General features: G+C 46.6%; 1 protein-coding gene across 3 annotated transcripts in view; it reads right to left on the bottom strand.

The window, feature by feature from the left end:
• ttc28 (tetratricopeptide repeat domain 28) overlaps nt 1–26692 on the bottom strand; it is a 363296-nt gene that overhangs the window by 218798 nt on the left and 117806 nt on the right. The window contains exon 1 of one of the 3 annotated variants that reach the window (XM_079516436.1): nt 22326–22462. The exons of the other annotated variants lie outside the window; for them this stretch is intronic. Coding sequence (XP_079372562.1) covers nt 22326–22352 — 27 coding nt within the window. The 5' untranslated portion in view covers nt 22353–22462. Of the gene's footprint in view, nt 1–22325; nt 22463–26692 lie in introns of those variants that run through there. 3 annotated transcript variants of the gene reach the window in all.

Raw genomic sequence — 26692 nt, 5'->3', positions numbered from 1 at the left:
CACAGTTGTGCCAATCACAGTTGTGCCAATGTGCTAGCCTAGCAGGTTCTCACGGCTCTCATCTTTGTGAAGTGAAAGGGATGTTGAGAAGAAATGTGCCAATTTAGCGCTGAGGGCTGTTTCTTCCTAAGAGACACAAACAGAGGAGATGCACATGCAGTTAGATGTGGAGATGAGAGGCGAGAAGGTTGGATATGAGACACAAGCGCAACAGAAGAGTACAGTACGAAGAAAGAGGCAAAGTGTGAGTGAGTGGGCGAGCAAGCGAGGGAGAAAGACGTTAGAGCTAATGTGAATGTCATCTCCCAACGCAGAGAGAAGTGCTTGAATTGCACTTTCAGCCTTTAACTTCCTCTCTCTGAAGAGATTGGAGTTGCGAGCCGGGCCTCTTGATCTCTACCAATCAGTTAGCATGACAAGAGCTGCTGAGACACTCCGAGAGTTGAAACAAAAGAGCACGTCAGCATAAGGAAACTCACCGGTTAGGAAGAAGTTGGACAAATGATATTGTAAGAGACAGAAAGAAAGAAGAAGGAAAGAAGGAAAGAAGGAAGGAAAGAAAGAAAGAAGGAAAGAAAGCAGCATATGAGAAGAGGTACACTCTACCATCTGTTCATAATTATGTCCGGGGTCCCTGCTGCAGACAAAATACTGAAAACAGCAAAGACCACCATTTCCTAGAATAACGCTGCTGTGGCTCTGTTATTCTGTGTGTCTAATCATAAAGCGGCAACCATTCTTCTCATTCTTTCGCCCGCTGCATGACGCGGATTATGTTTCCACCAGTGACACCTCCCAAATGTGTTAACGCTTTTGCCTATACTGTACCGTACGTATATACGGAGGGAGAGCCGGAGGAGTCTAGAATAACCCATTCAGGACGAGGAACCCCTTTTGCTGTTTTAAGCATTGTGATATACTTTGGCTAATGAAAAATAGCAGATCTACAAGCTCAAGCTCACAAGATCTACGAGCTTGTAGATCTGCTATTTTTGAAAATGTGTGAAAATGTGGCGCAAATCTTTGAATATATATTCTTTTCGAACGAATGTTTTTAACTCAAATCTTTGCTTCCGGGGGGCGGGGGTCCCTAAAACAACATATTTTCAGATGGGGGTCGGCGGCCATTTACATATATTTTTGGGGATCCTTGACATGAAAATGTTTGAGAACGACTTGACACAGAAACATGGGTTTTTCAGAAAACTGTCAGGATGTAGAAGGCATTTGTAGAATCCGGTCTCAGGTCAAAGCGGGTTAACAATAGCGAGGTGTGAAGCGGTCTGAAGATAGATGGGGGGGAAAGCGGGTCAGGGTGGTGGCATAATGGAGCATTTTAACTCCACATCACGCCGCCGCCGCCGATAGAAGTCGAGACGTCTCAACCGTGGCTTGACAGACGGCGTGGCAGTTTGGGGGCGCCATGGTGACAAAGACAGAGGTTCTGCAGAGTGACTGAGACAAAGCACTCTGATTGCTGTGACATTCACATCTGTTAACTCAGGGAAGATGTGGAGGAGGAGGAGGGGGTAGAATGGTAGATGGTTGAATGCCTGGCTGAGGTAGGAGGGGTAATGGGGTATCCTCTCTAGCCTTTTAGCCCCCCCATGCACCTCCTTCTCTCTCTCTCTCTCTCTCTCTCTCTCTCTCTCTCTCTCTCTCTCTCTCTCTCTCTCTCTCTCTCTCTCTCTCTCTCTCTCTCTCTCTCTCTCTCTCTCTCTCTCTCTCTCTCTCTCTCTCTCTCTCTCTCTCTCTCTCTCTCTCTCTCTCTCTCTCCTCTCTCTCTCTCTCTCTCTCTCTCTCTCTCTCTCTCTCTCTCTCTCTCTCTCTCTCGGGGCCAGTTACATTTTCACGATAGGAACTGGAAAACCACGATCTGTAATTAGATTACACATAGATAGACGGAACAAAATCCCAGAGTTAATTAACTCAAAATGATATTCTAATCAGGTTTCTTGGCTCTCCCCCCTCCTCTCAGCTCTCTCCCAAATCACCTCCAATCTGAATGCTCTCTCCAAAATCTCTTGGGGAACGTCATCACATAAGCCTAAGCAGAGGCGGGCACTCTGACGAGATCATTTGACGGTAATTTGCCAAACAGGAAAGCACTTAAAGAGAAGCACTGATTGAGACACGTAAGCAGCCCGTGCATCAGCGGCTAATGAGAAAAATGGAAGATGCAGACGGACGATTTGGAAGCGTATCCTCCTGATCGCCAGAGAAAACGTTGGCACTGTTGTGTTTCTGCAGTCATGAGATACGTTCAACGTTGACCGGTTTTTAACCCTCCCTAATTGAATCATTTGGATCAGTGTGACTTCAATGTGGATCTCGGGGGTTTCAAGCGGCCATCTTTCCTCTATGATCATAGACGGAAGATCATACGACAGAATCACGGCACGAACCACAGGTGGTTGAGGTTCACATTTGCTATTTTTGAATTTGAGTCCTAAAAAGTAACAGTTTTGGACTTTCCATCCGACATAGACAAAAGGTGAAATGTTTCAAAAAATATACGTCAAAAAGAAGGTTATGTACGTCAGTGTGCAGTACCAGTTTGTGAGATACGCTCTGGACGGACACACACACACACACACACACACACACACACACACACACACACACACACACACACACACACACACACACACACACACACACACACACACACACACACACACACACACACACACACACACACACACACCCCGTTTCATAGACGGCTGGCCTCTGCAGTGGCAGAGCAACAGATCATTAACAATCTTTGCATATCAACATGCTCAGTTGCGGTCGGAGTCGGACCATTTCGACTTCATCCTAGATGTCCAAGTGCAGTGCAGTAGATCGATTTAGAACTGATTCCCATCCTATCGCCATACACAACTCCAAGGGTCACTCTGCATATTGTGCATCTCCAACGGCGGCGGTGGGATCAAACAGCGAATAACAACAACCAGGAACGCATATGCAGAAGGAACGCAGGAAGAACGCAGACCTATAGGTGAGCATAAATACCCCGCCCAATTGGTCAGCTCATTGCCACGTATGACATACAGTATGGGTCTTGCATAACACTGAATACACGCACATAGTAATGCAGCGTATTAACCTCTCGAGTACACCTGACTGAACTAACCTCGGAGGATACGTATCATTTCTGTTTTGAGTTAATTTCCTGAGGTGTATCTGTGCCAAAGCGGTGGCTTCCGTCAGCTCAGGAAATGGGGACCGGAGTTAATTAACATGAATGGGGGCATGTGCCTCCAGTAACAGCCTCTCAGAGGCATTTCAGAGTCAGTGTCATCCACAACACACACGTCTCCATTATCTCTAAACGTGCCGGGCCACTTCTGCACGCGACGCACGCACCACTCAAGAGACGCTTCGCAAATGGAGATTGACAAACTCCATTTACAAACGCAACATGTGCAGCTGTCAGAACAAAGGGAAAAAGGGGGATGCCCTAAATATTGCACACTGATGAATGGTTTGTCTGTGGTACCATATTTTTCACCAGCTTCTAATGTGAACTCCTGTAACAGTCGTAAGACAAACAACAACAACAACAACACAAAAAGAATGTGTTTCATCAAAGCGGTTGCCACAGACAGCCATTGCCCCAGACAACATAATCAACCAACTGTTACATGTATCTCTCACTTTGATTAGAAATCCACTTCAAGTGTCAAGACCACATCTTTTTTTCCAAGAACAATGCACAGCAAGAATGGAAGGCAGAAAAAGAACGGAGCAAAAAGAATGGTGACTGGTGGAACAAGAAGACCAGGAGATTACATGTCAAACAGTTTCTTCACATTGTGACTCTGACGTTGACGTAAAGACAAATAGAAAGCACCGCACTGCACTGGAGCCACCACAAAAAGCTTCTCTAAAGTGGTATGTAGGGCTGCATGATCTTCTTAGCAATTATTCTATCGATGACTTTTTCAGTTGAATCAAGTGATTTTTTGGGGGAGGGGTGATTTATTTTAATTCCGTATCAGTCTATTAACGAATCAACGCGCAAAAAATATTTTATAGTTGAAATCGATTAGTCTGAAGAGCTGTCTGATGATTCCCAGACAGCTCAGGTTGCCTGGGAGTCAGAAGAAGGTTCCCGGTTCGATCCCTGCTATGCTCCTCCTGCCATCACGTCTAAATGCTCTTGAGCAAGACGTCACCTGAACCCCCAACTGCTCCGAACTACCACGGCGACCTCTGCGGTCGTCAGTGTCTGACTGAATGAATAATAACTTATGTAACACGATAATTATGAAGCACTTCATAATAAAGGCACCATTTATCATCATTATGATAATGATTATTATTATCCATATTTTATCCATAATCTTTATAAAAATGACTATTTTATTATTCAGCACAAAGACCAACATAATTACTCCTTGAGCCCATTCCCCCCTATTACACAGTAGAATCCTCAGTGCTAATTCAATTCAGAGAGAGCACAACTGTAACCAAATGGACCCATAAGGTATGGGTCGGTTACATAAGTACAGTGCACACTCTGCAAGGCGGAATCAACACAGGATTCCGCTGCACGGGGCTCTGGGTGAAGATGAGCCATATCATTTGATTAGCGGCACCAGCACAGCAGCGGGGATAAGCCAACTTATTAAATTAGACTTTTAACACCGTGCCAAAACAGACACACTTCAAAAGTCCAACTGGCAGCGAGAACGCCCCGGAATTGTCAACAGACGATTTTTGTGGCGCGTGGTAGGATTTTAGCAGATCAAAAACAGGAATGTTGGCACATGGCGTGCTGCTGCTTTAATTTTCAAACACCTGCTCCACCTCTCAGCTTAGTCTAGACTACAAAAAACAAGTCTTCTTCTTCTTCTAACAAACAATCCTGGACTGGTATTTCACTGAGAGGGGAGCCACAGCCAGAACGTTGCTCCCCTGAGTGAACGCTATGTGTGTGTGTGTGTGTGTGTGTGTGTGTGTGTGTGTGTGTGTGTGTGTGTGTGTGTGTGTGTGTGTGCGTGCGTGCGTGCATTCGTGTGTAGAGAGAGAGCCTTCATCTCAGCAGCCTCTCAGGCTGCACCTGCTCTGCCCGCGGCCCTGCTCTATTAGCACTGCGCTATTAGCCATTGTGGTGGCACAATGCAAAGACCGAGAGAGGGAGGGCCGGAACGACTGTGGGAAATGGATCCGTTGGCGTAAATGTCAACAGCTTTTGCTCGAAAACCAATTATGCGGTCGCATTTCAGATCCTAATGTGCATACAGTGCATTCACAACAGAGTTGCGTGCAGATAGTTATTGAGCTCGTGTTTGTGCGGCTCTGTACATGCATGACCTGTAAATATGACATCAACGTCGTCTGAGAGAGAGAGAGAGAGAGAGAGAGAGAGAGAGAGAGAGAGAATGAGAGACTTTTTGACTTTTCTAAAACCCTTTTATTTACAAACTAAAAAAGCGGTAACACTTCAGTTGTTTTCAAACAGACATTTGAGGTCCAAAAACAAGGGCATTCTTACCCAAAAACCAAACCAAAAAGAAGAGTCTCGTCAACAACCGAGCAAATGACATCATTAAAACACCATAGTTGCACAAAAGTGTCCAAGTTTTTCATCTCCAGGTGAAATCTAAAATCAATCCAAACCCTCGCCCTAACCAGTGAGATGAAAACACTAACCAGGTCCTGTGTTACTTCCCTTTCGATCCGGTTTCTCCTGGTCAAGTAGACCGCCATTTTTGCCTCGCCTAGCAGAAAATTGAGCAACTGCCACTTGCTAGCATTGTCCCTCCTGTACCCTGCTCCATAAATAAACCCAACTTTGGACCACTTCTCTTCAAAAAGAATAAACAGGCCCTCTAACACACCAAATAAATCATTGATCCTGCCACATTCTACAAAGCAATGAGCAATGGTGGAGAAGAGAGAGAGAGAGAGAGAGAGAGAGAGAGAGAGAGAGAGAGAGAGAGAGAGAGAATGAGAGGCTGAGGCATTCAGGACAGGTCAAGAAGTTTTTCATACAGGTTGAGATGAGGACACTGCTGTTGGTCAAAGGTTAAGCATTTCTTCCCATCTTCTATCCTAGCTTCAACTACTCCTTTGAGCGTGTAACTCTACTACACCAAATCTCTTCTCAGTATTTGAGAGCTTGAGCGTTCTCCTATACTTTCGCCAAATGTTGGCGAAAGTACAGTGGTTTTCAACCTCTTTCATATCAAGGACCATTATTTTTTCGGCATTTGAAAGCCACTGACTTAGAATATGATGTTGTCAATTCCATGCTGTATTGATGTTGGTGCCATTAGGAGAGATAACAGGCAAACAAGGATCAAAATAACAATTCTTCTACATTCTCTATGCAGATGTTTAACAATTATTTAACTCCGGAGAGTGTAAAATGAAACCAAGTGGACCCATAAGGGTCCATTTGGTTTCATTTTACACTCTCCGGAGTCACCTGGAACCTCCTCAAGGACCACTGGTTGAGAACCACTGGCCAATTATGACCTGCCCAGCGTCGGGACACTAGGGTTGAAATGGAGACTCGTGCACCTGTGATTGCTGACAGGCCCAGACGTGGATAAGCTCACATAGCCAGATGCCAGTCAGCATGGCCATGTTACACGCAGCCAGCAGGTCCCCGGGGCGTTGTTGTAAAACTGCACACTTGCCTCGCTGTGACAAACAGGAAGCGTTCGTTTAGTCCCTGTAAAGTGCAGTATCCATTCTCCCTAAACGGTGGGCTCAGCACTCGGAGGCAGAATCATTGTACCTCGGCTTCAGTTGGCTCGTAACGGGGCAGCTGTTGTATACGGTACTCTGTATACCGTCAATGACGCATTCACAGCACTGCCAAGTGCCGTTGCACCAGTGGTTGTTCAAACATTTTGTGGCCAAGGCACGCCAACGGGCACGTTCAATTCTCAAGGCAGTATTCATCGCAAAAATAGCCGATCCACAAGCATGCAATGCGACCTATAATGACATTCCCAAAATAGGCAGGTCGAGGTGGTTTGTAAGGGTATAGAATTTGCCTCTGTACTCGGAAATGACTGTGCACAAAGTACTGATATAGTAAAAACTCACACTCGTGTGACGTGAGGGGCGCCTGACTCCTTTTAACAAACATCGTACTCTGTTGTTTAAAGTGCTCTAGACAAACATTAGAAAGTCCATAGTCTTGGCTGTCACATGATGTTACGTGGGATGCTGTTTGTTTTTTTACGTCATTAAAAGTCCATAGACTTGGCGGCCATATGACGTAATTTACGAAAGCCAGACGTTGGAGGGGATAGCGCACCTCAAAGATGTTTTGTATAGTACTTTATATTGCAATTATAATGTAATTGCTTGTCACAAAATCCCATAAGGCACGCCCGGAGTTGGAACACCGTTGGAGAACCACTGCATTACACCACGCCACACCATGCATCACACCTGCTACTGCAAAAAGACAGCGTTGTTCATACAGTATGAACACAAGCAGGTCGGAGGGGGGAACTAAATCACACTGTACACCCCTCCAAATGTTAATCGTGTGGCTAATTTCACACCTGAAGCGTTACACCAACTGTGTTGTGAGCCAAGTTATGCTCTTTTGTTCCACCGAGTGATTATGAATCCTTTTTTTCCCCCCCCTTCTTCTTTTTTTACAGCCTAAATTGGAACAGCTTGAATGATGGGAGAAAGGTTCTTTGTGCGTGTGTGTGTTTTCTTTAATGACAGAAGACAGAGCACCGTTCATAGCCGCTAAACATGTTCAGTTCAGCATGGTTTCACCGTCAGTGGTGGAAAGTAACTAAGTACATTTACTTAACTACGTAGGCCTACTGTACTTAAGTACACTTTTGAGGTATTTGTATTATTTTTTTAATTTGATTTGATTTGATTATCTTTATTTTGAACCTTCAGGTAAAACAGTAAATAAAATAATAATAAAAAATAACCACAATGCATGTATTTCTTTTTTGAATGATAGTTTACTTGAGTATATCCAATTGCCAGTACTTTTCCTTCTACTGCACTACATCTCAGAGGCAATTGTTGTACTTTCCACTACGTTTATTTGAAAACTATACTTACTATAGTAGTATAGTTAGTCATACAGTAACCACTTCAGCCCTATATACAGTTGGGTGCCACCGATATTGTCCCTTATTATTTGACCCATTTAGGCCTGACCTCATTTAGGCCTGACCTCAAAATTTTAAAAAATCCTTCTAAATCCTCCAGTTTTCTGAAATAAATATTTTCACGATTTTTCAAAAATAGCAGACCTACAAGCTCGTAGCGCGCCACTCGGTGGCGCGCTATGAGCTTGTAGATCTGCAATTTTTCAATAGCTAAATTATAACAATGTTTAAAACACCAAAAGGGGTTCCCGCCCAAAATGGGTTAACTGTCCTTTTGCGCAGATCACGCAAACCTCAGCAAAAAGAAAAGGACAATATCGATGGCCTCCAACTGTATATATACATACGTGACCTTGTAGATCTGCTATTTTGATGCCAATACCTTTTGTACTTTTACTCAAGTACATTTTGAATTCCGGACTTTTACTTGTAAAAGTATTTCTAGAATTGCAGTATTGATAGGCCTACTTTTACGCAAGTAAAACATTTGACTACTTTTCCCCCCACCACTGGTTTCACCATGCACTTGGAGCAGATGGCAGGCACACACGCACGCACGCACGCACGCACGCACGCACGCACGAGCACACACACACCACAACACATTTCTTTACATGACTGCGTATGCGTCAATGCAGTCATTACTGACACATACACCGCATGTCATGTACATTGTGTGGTGTCTGTCTGGCTAGCAGGCTCCTTCACATCCTGGACACCAGACTCCATGTCTCCTATATTTAGACGGCTGTACGGCGACCCCTGACGCGTTGGATTTCACCGTACGGTAATTGGAGCTCTCTCCAGACCTGAGAACAATATTTGCTCTAATGTGACCCCCTGACCCCCCCCCCACCCAGTCAGTGGAATATAGATCTAATGAGAAGAGAAGAGCACGTGGGAGGAGAACTGAGAGGCTTGTGACTTGTTATATACCGGTGTGTGTGGAAAAAGCACTCAAATCATCAATGCTGCAGTGCAGAAATACTCTTGTTGCAAGTAAAAGTCTGGAATTCAAAGTATTGGCATCAAAATGTACTTAAAGTACCAAAAGTTCTACTAAGTACTACTCATTATGCAGAATGTCTCATTTCACGTTTTTGAAATATATATAGGGTTGAAGTGATTCATGTGTGTTTTTTAATTATAATCCAAATCTACAAGGCAACTAGTAACAAAAGTTGTCAAATAATAGTAGAGTAAAAGCACAATATTTGCCTTTGAGATGTAGTGGTGTGAAAGTAAAAGTAAAAGTATTGGAAATTGGAATTACTCAAGTAAAATACAAAATACCTCAAAATTGTACAGTACTTAAGTAAATGTACTTAGTTGCTTTCCACCACTGGGTGTGTGTGTGTGTGTGAGAGTGTGTGTGCATGTGCGTGTGTGTGTGCGTATGTGTATGTGTATGTGTGTGTGTGTGTTATCTCAGATGGATGATAAGCCTCTGAGCTTCTCATCGATCATTTCCCGTGGGACACGAGAATATCACTCACTTGTCAAGAAGAAAAGGAAAAAAAAGGAAACTCATCAGGACATGCGGCAGATGTGAAAGTAAACGGTAAAAAAAGAAAATGCTAAAGATGCGCCGAGTACATTGCGCAAACACGCCTGTGCAACTTAGACGCGCACATGCACCCACACACCCACAAATCTTCCACTTCGTTTTTCATAGCTCCTCTGGAGGCAAGGTGGCAGTGCAATTTATTGCGGCGCGGAGGAGGAGGGTGGGGTACGCGTTCTGGGGAAAAGTCACATCCAGGAATGGCAGGAATGTAAGGCTTGTGGAGATGATGGTGCTGCAGAATGTAAGGCTTGTGGAGATGACGGTGCTGCAGAATGTAAGGCTTGTGGTGATGACGGTGCTGCAGAATGTAAGGCTTGTGGAGATGACGGTGCTGCAGAATGTAAGGCTGGTGGAGATGACGGTGCTGCAGAATGTAAGGCTTGTGGAGATGATGGTGCTGCAGAATGTAAGGCTGGTGGAGATGACGGTGCTGCAGAATGTAAGGCTTGTGGAGATGACGGTGCTGCAGAATGTAAGGCTGGTGGAGATGACGGTGCTGCAGAATGTAAGGCTGGTGGAGATGACGGTGCTGCAGAATGTAAGGCTTGTGGAGATGATGGTGCTGCAGAATGTAAGGCTTGTGGAGATGACGGTGCTGCAGAATGTAACGGCCGGGCTCCACCGGGCGCGTCAGCGTCGCGTCAGTGTCGCGTCTCCGTCACTGTCAGGGAATGTTCCCTTTTTAATCAATGAAGGGTGGCTCCACTGCCCGCGTTGCGTTGCGTTGGCGGAGACGCGACGCGTGCATTAAAATTGAACCGGTGCGTTTTTTGACGCAACGCGTCCGGTGGAGCCCTGGCGTAAGGCTTGTGGAGATGACGGTGCTGCAGAATGTAAGGCTTGTGGAGATGACGGTGCTGCAGAATGTAATGCTTGTGGAGATGATGGTGCTGCAGAATGTAAGGCTTGTGGAGATGACGGTGCTGCAGAATGTAAGGCTTGTGGAGATGACGGTGCTGCAGAATGTAAGGCTTGTGGAGATGACGGTGCTGCAGACAGCATCCAGGAATGTAAGGCTGGTGGAGATGACGGTGCTGCAGACAGCATCCAGGAATGTAAGGCTTGTGGAGATGACGGTGCTGCAGACAGCATCCAGGAATGTAAGGCTGGTGGAGATGACGGTGCTGCAGACAGCATCCAGGAATGTAAGGCTGGTGGAGATGACGGTGCTGCAGACAGCATCCAGGAATGTAAGGCTTGTGGAGATGACGGTGCTGCAGACAGCATCCAGGAATGTAAGGCTTGTGGAGATGACGGTGCTGCAGACAGCATCCAGGAATGTAAGGCTTGTGGAGATGACGGTGCTGCAGACAGCATCTAGGAATGTAAGGCTTGTGGAGATGACGGTGCTGCAGACAGCATCTAGGAATGTAAGGCTGGTGGAGATGACGGTGCTGCAGACAGCATCCAGGAATGTAAGGCTTGTGGAGATGACGGTGCTGCAGACAGCATCCAGGAATGTAAGGCTTGTGGAGATGACGGTGCTGCAGACAGCATCTAGGAATGTAAGGCTGGTGGAGATGACGGTGCTGCAGACAGCATCCAGGAATGTAAGGCTTGTGGAGATGACGGTGCTGCAGACAGCATCCAGGAATGTAAGGCTGGTGGAGATGATGGTGCTGCAGACAGCATCCATAAGACACCCGTACACAAGAAGATAGAAAGACATCAGATGCAGAACAGAGCATAAAGCCGCGTTCACATGGGCAGATACAAAAGATGCAAAGCTACAACTTGACAATAGTTGAGTATGTTCTGTACATTTGGCTGCTATGGTGCAATCTTTCACTATTGGACTCATAACTATCCCTGCTCTCTGATGGTCATCGATCCCACCCATACATCCCCTTGTTTTTGTTTTGTGTGCATGTGTGCAATGTGCATGTGTCTCTTGTACAGTCTGTAGTGTTAAGCTTACTTTTGATGTCTTGCACTGTTTTTTGTGTCTTGTACTTGACAAAACATCTAAAAAAAAAGATATAAAGCTACACAGCGTATTTGTAGCTTTGTATCTTTGTAGCCGAAGTTGAAAGCACTATTTTTGTAGCTTTGTAGCTGCTGTAGCTTTTGCAGCGGCTACAAACGCCAGATGTATCTTTGTATCTTCGCGTCGCTGGCTTCCATTGAAAATGAATGGTATACCGCATCTTTGTATCTGCCTGTGTGAACGCAGCATCATGGCTGATTTATACGCGGCTGTGCATTGTGAATATTGCGCAACGAAAATAGCTCTAATCTGCAAGCTCACAAAGTGCCGCGGCGCGGCACGTTGTGAGCTTGCAGATCAGCCATTTGCATCAGCACGCAACCGAGAATAAATCAGGGGTAAAGAGGCGAGGGGTGGGGGGAGTTGTGGAGACAGACGCACAGCGGTATATATAATATAAGTAGCTATGGCTTTATTAAGAAGGCAGTCAAAATCTCCAGTTAAATATATAAAGTCCATGAGGCATGAGATCATTAGAGATAGTGGAGCGCGGCGGGTGGTGGTGGTGGTGGGTGGTGGAGGAGTATTGTTCTGTAGTGCTCATTACCGAGTGGAATCTGTGGCTGCCTGTCAGTCTCCACCTGACTGTCTGTCTGCCTTGTTACGAGCACAGGAATCATGGCTCTCACTCTCCCCGGGGAGGACAAGAGCCGAGGAGGGAGGATAGACTGTACACACCCATGGAATGCCCAACCAACGTCCCACATATACCAGCAGCTGTAAACATAAGCCTGAGACACAAGTACCCCAAGCCCCACCCCCATCCCTTCCCACATTTAAATAAATTCAAACTTACAGCAGGGAACAGCAGCTAAACCGAGTCATGAGAGAGAGAGAGAGACAGCGATGGGGGGAAAGCCTTACTCTGTAAATTATATTTTGCCTCGCTTCCTGCTGTTTTTTTACAGCTAGCAGTAATAAAAAAAGAAACTTCCCTGGTTGCGCTAACCACATTTGGCGTGGTAGGAAAAGTGTGTGGAGACTCAGGGAGGCCAGGTAGTAGTGAGAGCAGCAGAGAGGGAAACTAAAACAATATGCTCAGGGCTCAGTTGTTCCACTGACCCCCTGGAGGAACAGAACAGTCTGCAGAGGCCGTCTGTCTGTCTGTCTGTCTGTCTGTCTGTCTGTCTGTTGGAAGTCCTTGAACCGCAAAACGTTGCCGCGCTGCAGTTAAACCCTACTGGAAGACCTGGGAGAGACAGCAGAGAGGCTACTGCTTTCACTTCATGTCTCTCTTCTTCTCTCGTTAATGCGCGCAGTTCGTCAAAGTGTCAAAGATGGAGTGCCCGTGAAGTTTCAGCCAGGGCTGCTTTTCTTTTTTTTATCATTCTCGGTTATTGACTGCAGTTTCAGTCAGTGTTGTTGTCCACTCGGGTCGTAGAACGGACTCTCTCTCTCTCTCTCTCTCTCTCTCTCTCTGAGGAATGCACCGCCCGGGCCAAGCTACATAAAGGCCGCAGCTAAGCCACGGACACACTCCTGGAAAATTGAGCCTTCAAAGGACGGCTTATGAACCCCATCTCTGACAAAAGACGGGATGGAATTAGTGGGATTTACGGGCGTCAGTATTATAAGGCAGGCCAGCCCTTCGTGTCCCCTCTACAACGTGTCTCTCTTCGGCGATCACAAGACCTGTTACTTTAGAACACACACTGGCGCTACGTGTCTGTCACACACCAACAAGCTAGTCCGTTGTATGGAGACAGCTGCAGGGAGCCTCGAGCTCTGATACTCGACGTGACCCACTGGAACCGCTCCAGCAGAGAGTTATAAAGGAATGCATGAACTGTGTGGCTTTGGCAGCCACGCACCACGAATGAATGTTGCGAAATGGAGAGAAAAATGAAACAAAGTATGCATGTTTCTCAGACCATATGTTGTTGGGGGGGGAGGAAATACGGTAAGAATAAATGGATGCGTCTCGTGCCGGAGACAGTGCTCATTCAAGAGCTTGTTTTAGAGAGACGCCATTCATGGGGCTGCGGGATGCCATGCCATGCCTGCCTCTCTCTGTATGCCGGTGGCACGCACACGCACACGCACACGCACACACACACACACACACACACACACACACACACACACACACACACACACACACACACACACACATCTCAAGCGCTGAATAGAATTGGGGGCTTTAAGCCTAACAGAAGACTTTTCCGCCTCATAGCACAGGGAAATGCACTCCTATTGAAGTGGCCGAACAAGCCCAGATCCATATTAACTCCCTCCGAGAGGACACGGTGGCAGGTACCCACCGGACCCACGGAGCAGGAGGAGAGACCACACCCCTGGAACAATGACCTCGATAAACTCCAAACCTGCGTCCCATTTACCTCCTAACGGGAGGCACCAGGGAGGCATGGGAACGCCGCTGCTGCAAATCAGAAATGAGTGGCTGTGAGGCCTGAGAGAGAGAGGGAGAGGAAACATTACAAGTGTACTGTTCTACACATAAATCAAGCTTTCCATTTACTCTGCGCTATATCCCAAAAAAATCCATCTCCACACACGCGCAGGTATACCCAGAATGAGGATTAATGATCCCGGAATGGCCCAGTCACCAATGCTGCTCCTATTGTTTCTCCCGGTATATATTTTGACAGTGTGTGTGTGTGTGTGTGTGTGTGTGTGTGTGTGTGTGTGTGTGTGTGTGTGTGTGTGTGTGTGTGTGTTTGTGTGTGTGTACTCCTATACTTGTGAGGGCCAAATGTCCCCACAAGTATCGAATTTGAGAAATAAACATTGGCAAGGACAATTTCCTAGAGTTGGGATTACAATATGCTCGATGTATACGTTCTTGCGTACTGTGCCATGCACCACAAAGAGCATATCAACAAGCTCACTGTGAGCTTGCACCTACGCACAACTATAAGGCTTAAAATGGCCCAAATAAATGGTTTAAAAAAATGGTGATGATGAATTTCATTTTTAAGTACTCAAAGTGCTTTACAATGGTTTATTCATCCTACATTGGGAGGTGAAGCGGCAAACAGTCGACGCCAGCACTTCCCACTTTCACACACCAATGGTGGCGAGCTAACACCGACCGGCAATGTGGGGTTCAGTGTCTTGACCAAGGACACTTCCCCATGTGGACAGGAGGAGCCGGGATTCGAACCGCCGACCCACAGATCATTGGACGACCTGCTCTACCTCTTGAGCCACAGCCGCCGTGATGGGCTCACACAAGTATAGTAATGCCAACACGCGCGTGTGTGTGTCTGTGTGTGTGTGCGCGTGCGTGTGTGTGCACACGCAACTCGTGGTGAGCACTGCAGACCTCTGCGTCCCAATAAGAGCGAGGGAGGCCTTTCCTTTGCGCAGCGCAGCGCGGAGCTCTCCTCTCCTCTCGTCCATCTCTGTCCAGATCCTCCCCACGGGGGAAGTGGCCGAGTGGGACTAACAGAGCAGGTAGAGCACATCCATTTCAGCGCCTTGTGCTGAGTCGTGGTTCTCTTCCATTGCTATGCAAACCCACCCCCCACCTCTCTCACACACACACACACACACACACACACACACACACACACACACACACACACACACACACACACACACACACACACACACACACACACACACACACACACACACACACACACACACACACACACACACACACACACACACACACACACACACACACAGTCCCCTACCCATCCACCCCATCTCCATGTCCTCTTCTCACACTGTCCCCCCCACCCCCCTTCCCAGGAGGATGGGTCGGGTAGTGGCAGTGGTGGAAAAGGTACTCACATGTTTTACTTAAGTAAAAGTACAACTACTGCAATCAAAATCTACAAAGTAAGTAGTAGTACTAGTAGTACGTTTTCAAAAGAATGTAGTGGCGTAAAAGTACAATATTTGGGTCCGAGGTGCAGTGGAGCTTGTATAGAAGTAAATCGGAATTGGAAATCGGAAATACTCAAGTAAACTGCAAACACCTCAAAATTGTACTTAAGTACAGTACCTAAGTAAATGTACTTGGTTACTAGGGGGGATGTCAGCCGCATCCCCGTTCGTTCTGCACGGCATGCTGGGCCGTAAATACTGCGCAGCGTCGGGGAAACAGCAGGTGCTATAACTCCCCGTCATTAATTATCCCTCGCCCGCCGCATCACTCCGTCCGCGCAGGGCCATCTCTCTCTCTCTCTCTCACTCCTCAACTCCAAATCTCTATCTCCTGCACCATCTTTCTCCCATTCCATTAGACGTCCCTCTCTCCTCATTTTCCCCTCGCTCTCTCTCCCATTCCATCCATCTCCAATTCCATCAACGTCTCCCAGCGCTACAGTTATCCCATTTCTTCTCCTCCATATCACCCGTCCTCTTTATTTCAATCGACACCGCCCCCCACCCACCCCACCCCCTTCCATTCATTAGTTTTCTGATGTGTCTCAATCTCTGTCTAGCGTTTCTCACCTTCTCCCACGTGATTCCTTCCTTCCACCCGGTGACAGGATCGCCCCAGCTCTCTCTCCCTCTGCCCTTTTCTCTCTCTCTCTCTCTCTGTCCCCCTTCTCTATCTAGCTCTCTCTCTCTCCCTCACCCCTTCTCTATCTCTCTCTCTCTCAATCTCTCTCTCTCTCTCTCAATCTCTCTCTCTCTCTCTCTCTCTACACCCCATCCTCAGATGCGAGTCCTCCAGCTCTTCTCCTCACATTCTGACGGGTTTTTGCCCCTGCTGTAAAAAACTGCATGTGTTGCTGCCAGCCAGGAGACGTCACGCCACGGGGACGGATGGAGCGCTGGAGGGAAGAGATAGTCCCCCCCACCCCACCCGCACCCCCCACCCCTGCTGCTGGCGAGCTCATAAATAATGCTGAATCAAAGGAAGGGAAAAGCCGCATGAGAAACTCCCCGAGGTCAAAAGGTGATGAACATGGTCAGGGATGTAAGAGCGTTGCCTTTCTGATGATGAAAGCCCTGAGCTCCTGGTGAGGGACTGGACCACCTCCTCGGGCCACGGGACAGGAGGGGGGGGGGGACTCTGTCCCACTTCGACACAGGTGAGGAGGCTTTAAGTCAGCTGTGCGGGACCCAGAGGAACATCTGGCGTGACCACAAAAAAGCAAACAGTCAATCAATCTAGACCTCTTTGGTCTTTTGGCCTCGCTGACAAAAGTGCCACCGTTAAACATTAAATGAAAAAGACTAAGATTTGTAAACTGGGAACACCTGGCATATTAACGTGACCATGTCTTTTTTTTCTTCGTTCTTCTAGCTATACAGACCACCTTGGAGTGATAATGACACAGAGAACAGTCACAACCTAAGCCATGAGGCTGTGCAGTACAGCAGAGGGCAAAAATGTCACTCTCTATCCAGCTGCACGTGACCACACTCAAGTCGGTGTCTGGTACACACAGGTACAGCACCGTACAGAAATGTACCCAGAATGCACACACACACACACACATGCAAACATGCAAACAAAGTAAAGACAGACAGCCACAACAAAAAAAAACTGCCTTTTTTCTTTTACTGTGTGTCTGAAAACAAATATAAATGCATAGTAGTATTCTCCATGCACACCACAGGCTCTGAATACACGAAACGGAATGCATGCACACTGGCGGTGGTGGTGGGGAGTCCGTCAGCTGTACTGTGTTCTGGTGTAGTTTCAGTGCAGCTGCAGCCTGCAGGCAATGTGCCATCCCTCCTCGCCTGATGCATCGACTTTATTGTCTCCTCACGGGACAGGTGCTGCCTGTTATTCTCTATATTACATTACATTACATTACAGTCATTTAGCAGACGCTTTTATCCAAAGCGACTTACAATAAGTGTATTCAACATAGGTAGGGAACAAAAACTACTAATCACCAGAAGTCTTTAGTGCATTTTCTGCAAAAACAAGCAACCAAGAGTATACCTAGCGCTAAGGTAAAAGTGCAATATATCAGCTACCTATTTCCTTAACCGGATGAGACAAAATAGCTAAATCAAATGAGCATGAGCTAAAACAATTAAGTGTATCGACTAAACAAGATCCAATAAACAATACAACAATAGAAAACAAACGTTCGTACAACTAGTTAACAACAAGTAGGTCAGGCAGAGAGGAAGGGTAGTGTTTCCTGAAGAGGTGGGTTTTCAACCTGCGGCGAAATATGGGCAGTGACTCTGCTGTCCTAACATCAGTGGGGAGTTCATTCCACCACTGTGGGGCCAGAACAGAAAAGAGTCGTGACCGTGTGGATCGGCCAGAAGGACCCTTGAGTGACGAGGCAATCAGTCGCCCCGAGGTGGCAGACCGAAGTGGTCGGGCAGGGGTGTAGGCATCGACCATAGCCCGGAGATAGGAAGGAGCTGTTCCTTTCACTGCCCTATAGGCTAACACCAGGGTTTTGAACTGGATGCGGGCCGCTACGGGGAGCCAGTGTAGAGAACGGAGAAGGATGGTTGTGTGGGAGAACTTGGGGCGGTTGAACACCAGACGAGCCGCAGCTTTCTGAACAAGCTCCAGAGGTCTGATGGCAGATGCCGGAGCACCAGCAAGGAGGGAGTTGCAGTAGTCCAGGCGGGAGATGACGAGAGCCTGGATGAGCACCTGGGCTGCCTTCTCCGTGAGGAAGGGGCGAATCCTCCTGATGTTGTAGAGGAGGAATCTGCAGGACCTTGTCACTGATGCGATGTTTGCCGAGAACGTCAGTTGATCGTCCAGGGTCACACCCAGATTTTTCGCAGTCCGAGTTGAGGTCACCACAGCATTATCAATGGTGATGGCCATGTCTCGGTGCGGACAGCCCTTCCCCGGGAGGAACATCAGCTCGGTCTTGTCCAGGTTGAGCTTCAGGTGGTTTGTCGACATCCACGCCGAGATGTCAGCCAGACAAGCAGCAATGCGTGCCTCCACTTGGGTCGAAATAACACAAGGCGGCCACAGAAAAAGAGTGCGGTGACCACACACACACCACCACACCATTCTATTTACCTTTTAGCCACCATTAGCTAGAGGCACGTTAGCATGTCTTATCTTAGCATCACAAACCTCAAGGCTATGGAACGGCTGCATAGACATAAGATGATCTAAAATTAGTGCCGGTCATAAGTGCCCTACTTCTCCTGTGTTCACAGCCACCTATATACAGAAAGATCCTCTGGGTGTAAAAAATGGACCCTAAATGGACCTTCATGGATCCATCTTCACACTCTCTCCGAGTTAAATTACCACTGAGGTTTTTAATTGTCTATACTTTGCTGGGAGAGTCTTAGCTTAAGGTGGATTGAAGGCCTGGATGTTATCAGCACGGATTCCCTGTTTCATAATGGCAATGTCGAGACCACACAACACACGGGGAAAAAAACCATTGATTACCATTGGGCAGGCAGGCAGTCTTATCTAGCCCTTTATCAGACTGGAGTCTTCCCTTCAGGCCCATGTCTGTCCCTCCCTGTCTTAACTCTGTAATAGACACTCTCCTAATCGCTTTGGCCGTCCTATAAGCATCTCCTCGTGATCAGAGGAGCACGGTAATCGCACGAATCCACAAGGAAAACCAAAAAAAAGAAAGACGGGATGACAAAATTCTCCTTTTCGCACAGATAGCCTTATCCGCCAGTAGCAGTGAGGCCGGCCATTCCCCTCTCTCCAGATATGTAATTCAGACTTATTACTGTAATCCATTATGAGGAGGTGGAGTGGACACTTGGCCGGAGTCGATACCAAACTCCTACACTCTCCTATTGATCGGCAGCACACATATAGAGACAGATTGAGAAGAGGATAAACAATAAAGTAAGCGCAGGGGAAACTCAAGGACTTTTGAAGTCATTAGTGTCACTGTGTGTGTGTGTGTGTGTGTGTGTGTGTGTGTGTGTGTGTGTGTGTCTGTGTGTGTGTGCATGGTATTCCGAAGAAAGAATTCAAAAGAAACCACTGGAGTGGGCCACGGGCCACAATGGCAGCGTTTATCCACCATTGTCTGGGCTGTTGTGTAATGCCTTAGTCAGAAGGACACCGAGATGCCCTCAGTCGGCACTGAACCAGAGGAGAGCATGCAAGAGACGATGTCTCGCTCGCACGCACGCACGCACGCACGCACACACGCACACACGCACACACACACACACACACACACACACACACACACACACACACACACACACACACCTGTATGTGAGTGACAATAAACAGCGACATTATACATGCACAGCTGTGGGTGTGTGTATTTGTGTGCGCGCGCATGCACGCGTGTGTGTGCGTGCGTGCGTGTTTGTACCCATCATCAAACAATAAATAGCGTCAACAACAGAGGTTCTGGATCAAGCTCAAACAAAATGCAACATTTTCACCCTCTCCGTATACGATGTGAGAGAGACGTCACCATTACCGATTGAAGCACCTTGTTTAATCATCAACAATCAACACCTTCAATGGAAGCGACGATTGACCGAACTTCCTTTCATGGCGCTATATATTATTGTGTGGTTCAGCAGATTTTCTGCAGTGTGACTGGGAGGGAGAGTTGAATTCCTGCAGAGAGCAAAGCCTTTTTAATCCTCTGAGGGGGGTATGAGGCAGGGATGGTTCTGGCAGACAGACAGGGCTGCACAGCTGCTCAAATCATCAGGACATGCAACGCATGCGGGCCTTTGTGTCCCCCCGCTCCAACCCCCCGGTTAATAACTCTATAATAGGAACGAAGCTCACTTTTGGAAAAGCAAAAATAATAATAATAATCACACAAATCCTTTCATCGTCATTCAATTATTCAGTTTGAGATTACCTTCGTTTAACGGTGCGTGATTCACGACGACTCACTGATGATAAGTGAACACAGGCCAAAACTACTAATTGAGAACATACACATTACACATCTAGCCTAGAAAACAATTGGGTGAGTTGGCCATTGGAATGAAATGGCATCATATAAGCAGCTGCTGACCTGGCCATAATTTGCAGGAGGCAAAGAGAGACAGCCTTATTAAAAAATAGGGGGGAGGCTGAAGCTGATGAATAAAGGAAACACAGAATCATGAAAATAGTGGATTCTATTCTACCGTTCTCCTCCAGTTGCCTCAGGAGTCAGGGCCATTGTAAAGCAGTGGTTTTCAACCCTTTTCATATCAAGGCCCATTATTTATTCAGCATTTGAGCCACGGACCACCATTTGATGAGATTCAGCCTCTCAGACCCAAAACTTTGTATATTTTGTTTTGTTGCCTCTAAGATTTTGCCCACAATTCCATGCTATCGGCCTATAGATGTTGGTACCATTAGGAGTCATAACAGGCAAACGATAAAAATATCAATTCTTCTACATTCTCTAATTGTGTAGACTTCTTGTAAACAAAGTAATGCTTCGTTTACAAGGAGTAAATGTTTAACAATAATTTAACTCTTGCGAGCGTAAAATTAAACCAAATGGGTCCATTTGGTTTCATGTTATGCTATCAAGAGTTAAGGGTCCATTTGGTTACCAACTCTCCATCATTTAGCCGGGGACCACCTGGAACGCCCTCAAGGACCACTGGTGGTCCCCGGATCACTGGTTGAAAACCTCTGGGAAGGAAGGAAGGAAGGGTGCTTTTTTGTTTAGACAACTGCCCCCAAGTGGTAGAAATCCGCACCATGGTAGGCTTAGGCTACCTTATACTGCTGCTACAGAGGGTTTGGAGAGAAGGAGAACTCCGGAGGAGGATTGTCAGATATTTTTCCATATGGTAATGCTTGAAGGTTACAAAAATGGAACAGTGAGAAAATAAGGTCGGAGTGCAAATCTGTCCTTGGGAAATGATTAATTGCGGCTGTGCAGACTCAAAGCGAGAGGCGAAAAGTCGGCCAGATTGCGTCGATTATGACTTTTATTCCGGGAAACAGGAATCGGTGATTAACAATATTTATACACACGGCATGAAATGTAGATCAGCCTATAAAGGTTAAAACGACAAACCGCCCATGCAGTTCGTTCGTTCGCTGTGTAAGTTTTGCGTGCGTGCGTGCAGGTCCCTGCTGGATCTGTCAGCATGTCGTGCACTAGCTGTAATTAATTACACGGCTTCTTCTAAAGAAGGGATGTCACACTGCAACGGAGACAGAAATTCGGTCAAGAGAGAGATGTTAACCATGTCATCTACGTGCAGACCTATATTTAACGTTATAAAAGGAAACTAGGCTACGCGGGCAAGCCCTGCAGAATAGAATCGGCGCGGATGCCATCAGATTCTTTTTTTTTAATGGCAGCGGTGCCAATTATATGGCACTTCTCTTAATAACGCATTATCATTATGGAGATTACAACAGTAGGTCTACATATGTCGACCTTGTAACATGGTGCAGATAGATTGGGCTACACAGTGCACAGCTGATCATGAAAACCACCCTACTAAGGTAGCCTACAGTACAAAACTAGGCTATACATTCCGTATATGTATCCAAAGGGAACACATTCATTAGCCTATTCCAAATAGAGAAGGCTCTCTAAGAAAAGCAATACAAACTTTCAAAAATATCTTTATAGACGCTCTTGTTGTAGAAAATAGCAACGGTGCGGGTGTTGGTACCATCTGGATCCAACCATAAAAGCAAGCAGAGAGGAGAGCCGTCACAGCCTATGACCGAGCCCCTTATTGCCAACTTATGATCTACAAGAGAAACGTTATTTATAGCCATAATTGCACACACAAAAAACCATGACACACTCACCTTCTTCCGGGGCTGCCATTTCATCATATTTGTAAACCAAAAATGAACAGCATTAAGATAGTATATGAGAAAGGAATCATCGAGGTTCAGGGAAATTCCTCCCAGCGCAAGTCATCATGCTGCCTCCCCGACTTTCCTCAATTTTGCAGCATATTTTCTCCCCCAAGAAGAAGCGGCGCAAGACGTGTAGCCTCTCCTCTCGCTTACTATGTGATTCACACACAGCTCTCTACGTCAATTCGGTGAAAGGGCAGCTACAGTCACGCAAAAAAATAAAAAATAAAATCGACCCGGTTTATATCCACAGATGCGTTCCGGCGAATAAATCAGCGCTGTTGGGTTGTTACACGAGCCGCTGTATTTCAGATGGGGATGTTTTGGTAAAAGAACGGTCCTGTCCTCAGTGTCCTGTCTGTGCGTAAAATCCAAAAGTACACAAGTCCGCTGCGCTGTGCGTGTGAACCAACCCCTCCTCAGCTCAGACAGCCCGCAGGATCGCTTCTCTTCTCTTCGAGCACCAATCCAACTGCCCTGTCTCCCTGTCCCGGGCGGACTATGCACAAATCTTCAACTTTGTTTTATAGTAAACCTTAAAGTCATCCAAGCGGTTGGCCATCAATCCAGCCCATGAATCGTCAATCGCACATCGCCGTGTCCAGGCTATTCGATCCCAAACAACTTTGCCGACGAAACTGGCGACAAAGCTATAGAGATAAGGCTACTACTCATCGCACATTGTCGGTTCAGTTCCCACTTTTTCCCCCCAACAACAGGTAACAGCACAGAGACAGACAGTTAGAAACGCATGAAAGGAAGGAACACAGTCAAACAGAACTGTAAGGGGATAGCGCGACACGCAGCGAGACTACATGGACGACGAGGGGGGACGAGCGAGGGGGACAAGAAAAAAAAACATTCCTGGAATTTCTTGTGTGAGGAGCTGGAAGGATATCCTGCAACAGCAACAAACTGGACTACAGCTCAGTAATGACTTCCTTCCCTGTTCTTTTGGACTCAGCCTTGCAGAGCAGAGAGCAGCCACATGAGAGAGAGAGAGAGAGAGAGAGAGAGAGAGAGAGAGAGAGAGAGAGAGAGAGAGAGAGAGAGGTACCGGGGTCATAGTGCCGCCGGTCCAAAGAAAGATAATAAACTGCCGGTAAACAGGGGTCTTCAACGTTTTGCAGCCCAACTGGACCCCGGCCCTAAGTGTAGCTGTCAGAGAGACGAAGCAGCCCCCACCCCCCCCAACACACACACACACACACACACTATTTTGTATAACATTTAGTTGCAGATTAAACTTTTCATATAATTCGTAGGCTAGATATAGACTTGTTTGACAGCACTTCTTGGGTTCAGGTTAATGTGTTTTCACTTTGTACTCCCCCCCCCCCCCCCCTCTACACCAAGCCTCTTTGATGAAAATAGCCAATCTACAAGCTCAATGCCTCCCAGTGTAGATTGTAGATTGGCTATTTTTGCCTAAAGTAGATTGAAGTGGGCCATGTAAAAAAATATCCTATCACACAAAGATTTGGACCCCCCTCCCCTTGTAACTCCGAGGACCCCCTAGGGGTCTAACAGATTTTAGAGCAGGGGTCTTCAACAGGGGGTCCCCCTGTTGAAGACCCCTGCTCTAAAATCTGTTAGTTAATTTTGTGTGTTAATTTTCGCTCTGACAGTGTACAAATATAAACTAAACTGACCAATAAGGGTCAATTTGGGTCAAAATTGACCGAATTTGATTATAATTGTGTACACTCCCAGTTACGAATGAATATACAGTACGCTATACGTGTAGCCTATCAGCTACGGCTTTGACAAAAGGATCCTCATTTTACATTTTCAGACACTGACACACTCTCAGTCTTAAGACATAACATTGTAGATGTGCATTGTAGATCTTTATTTAAGATGACAACATATTATAGGCTAGAAGAAGCTACAGCAGCAAGCATTTTACCATTCTGTAGCTCACCATCTCCTTTCAAACTAGTCAGATAAATGCGTGTAGGTGAAATGTTGCACCTGCTTAGCATATTTATACATCCTCTGACACTGCTCACTGCTCTATCCTGTTTATACTGTCATTAATGAGCTCAGAAGATTCAAACGCCACTCGGCTTGCCATGATCTCTGCTAAGAAGGCTGTCCTAATAGGCTGGTGGTAGCGTGGTTGAATGATTGTACAAGTTATATAAAACGATATTCTATAATAATGTGAAGGACCTTGAACCTTCTGTGATAATAATAAGTGTGCTGATGTTTATCAATTTCCTCTTTCTCATTTGCTGGCATCATTCATACCGAAAACCAAATGCAATCTTAATGAACTTTCAGATTCTTGTCTGTGGGCCACTTTTGAACGACTGACCCCAAAGAAGATAGATACCGTAGTACTCAATTTGCTCCAAAAATGTTTTGATTAGGTGCAAACAAACACACAGCGACTGACGTTTTGTCGCAGTGCATCTTATTCAGAGTCAAATGGCGAGTAAAAATGTCTGGGTTTCCGAGGCTAAATGGAGAGTGGCTGAAGAACACAAGAGCTGTAGTTTGCCGTGTCTCATCAATGGAGAGTGGCCTTATGGTTAGAGTGACCGCCCTGAAACTGGGAGGTCGGGGTTTGATCCCCGGCCGGGTCATACCAAAGACTGTAAAAATGGGACCCAATGCCTCCCTGCTTGGCACTCAGCATCAATGGGTTGGATTGGGGGGTCAAATCTACTAATCAAATGGTTCCCGAGCGCGGCACGGCTGCAGCTCACCGCTCCTTGGCTGCGGCTCACCGCTCCAAGAGATGGGTCAAATGCGGAGAACAAATTTCACTGTGTGTGACAAATTTCAACGTGTGTGACAAATCGTACCGACTTTGAAGGTTTGGTGGGCATCCACTGGCCAAGTGGTCCAGGTGCATGCCATATATAGGTTTTGGCCTGACAGTGCGTCGCGTGTTCGAGTCCCATTCATGACGACCTTTGCTGCATGTCTCTTCTCTCTCTCTCTCTCTTTCCTGTCAGTCTTCACTTGATACTATCAATATAGGCAGAAAAGCCTAAAACAAATATTTAAAAAAAAAAAGGTCCTTGGGACAGGGTATTCAATGTGTTATTGTCAGGACTGATTGATTGGCTGAAAGGCCACAGGTGTGAGGGCTCATCACACACTGAATGTGCTGTGCTGTCATGTGTCTGAACTATTCTCAGTAAGGTCTGAGGAAGAGACTCAGAACGTTAACAATAAAATAACTTGCCCACAATGGGAGCAGCATTGTTTTTGTTTTTTTGGGATGTAAAAAGTGGACATGGCAAACAAAAACAAATAGAATGCTATAGAATGCACATAACGTAGTTGAGGTGATGGCTTGGAAAGTATCAGGAAGAAAAAGAATAAACCTGCACACTCAACTGCTCCTATGCAATTTATTGACGTTAACGTTTCGAGCCAAGGCCCTTCATCGGGTCAATGTGTTGACCCGATGAAGAGCCTTGGCTCGAAGCGTTGTCAATAAATTACATTGGAGCAGATGAGTGTGAAGGTTTATTCTTTTTGAGGGGCGATTGCCCCTCCTATGTCCAGCTTTTGGTGTGTGTAACCCAAATTGTGTCCTAACACAAACATTAAATGCCATTGACAATGAATGGACAATTTTGAATGTTTGTATAAACACAAACATTGATGACGAAGGTGAGGACACACATTCTGATTGGCCAGAATGAGATGATGTATGATGATGTACGATGATAAGAGCACCCCTCACTTCACGCGGGTGTGATTGTTCGTTCTTTTTTCATTCTGGTAAAGCAAAACGGACATCTCGGTGCAAACAGGTAACAGCTTCATCAACAGTCCATGACCTCAGCTGACACATGCAGCGCTAGCGACCCACCCGGGTTACCGGTTACAGGGTCACCATCGTCATTCAGTGGACGGGTGGGTGGGTGGCAGCCTAAATACAGTAATTGGATTACAGTTTACTCGTGAGAAATGATCTCTAAACAGGAGAGAGGGTGGTCGAATTAAGAAAGTGGTCGATACTGAAGCGCAGACAACATGACTTTGAATGATGTAGACCGGTTACGGGGTTTAAATTGGTTTTGGGTAATGGACCCCGTTGGAGCTGGGACTTGGTCAAGGGCCTCATGTCTCCTCGGGGGTCAGCAGGTTGGGGGGGGGGGGGGGGGGGGGGGAGTGATGCACCATGGGGTCAGTCAGATAACAAAAGGCGGAGCGGAGGGGACAAGTTGACATATGGTCTTATGGGCGAAACCCCCCCGGCCCCCGCTGGGTATATGGAGTCTAAAAGGCACTTACTAATCTGCTTGGGTGCACACGAACAAAACGCGGTGCTTGACATTACGGGCGAG

The sequence above is a fragment of the Electrona antarctica genome (assembly GCF_951216825.1).
Source record: "Electrona antarctica genome assembly, chromosome: 12".
NCBI lineage: Eukaryota > Metazoa > Chordata > Actinopteri > Myctophiformes > Myctophidae > Electrona > Electrona antarctica.
Note: the sequence above shows the minus strand (reverse complement) of the source record. Positions and strands in the feature narration are given on the sequence as shown.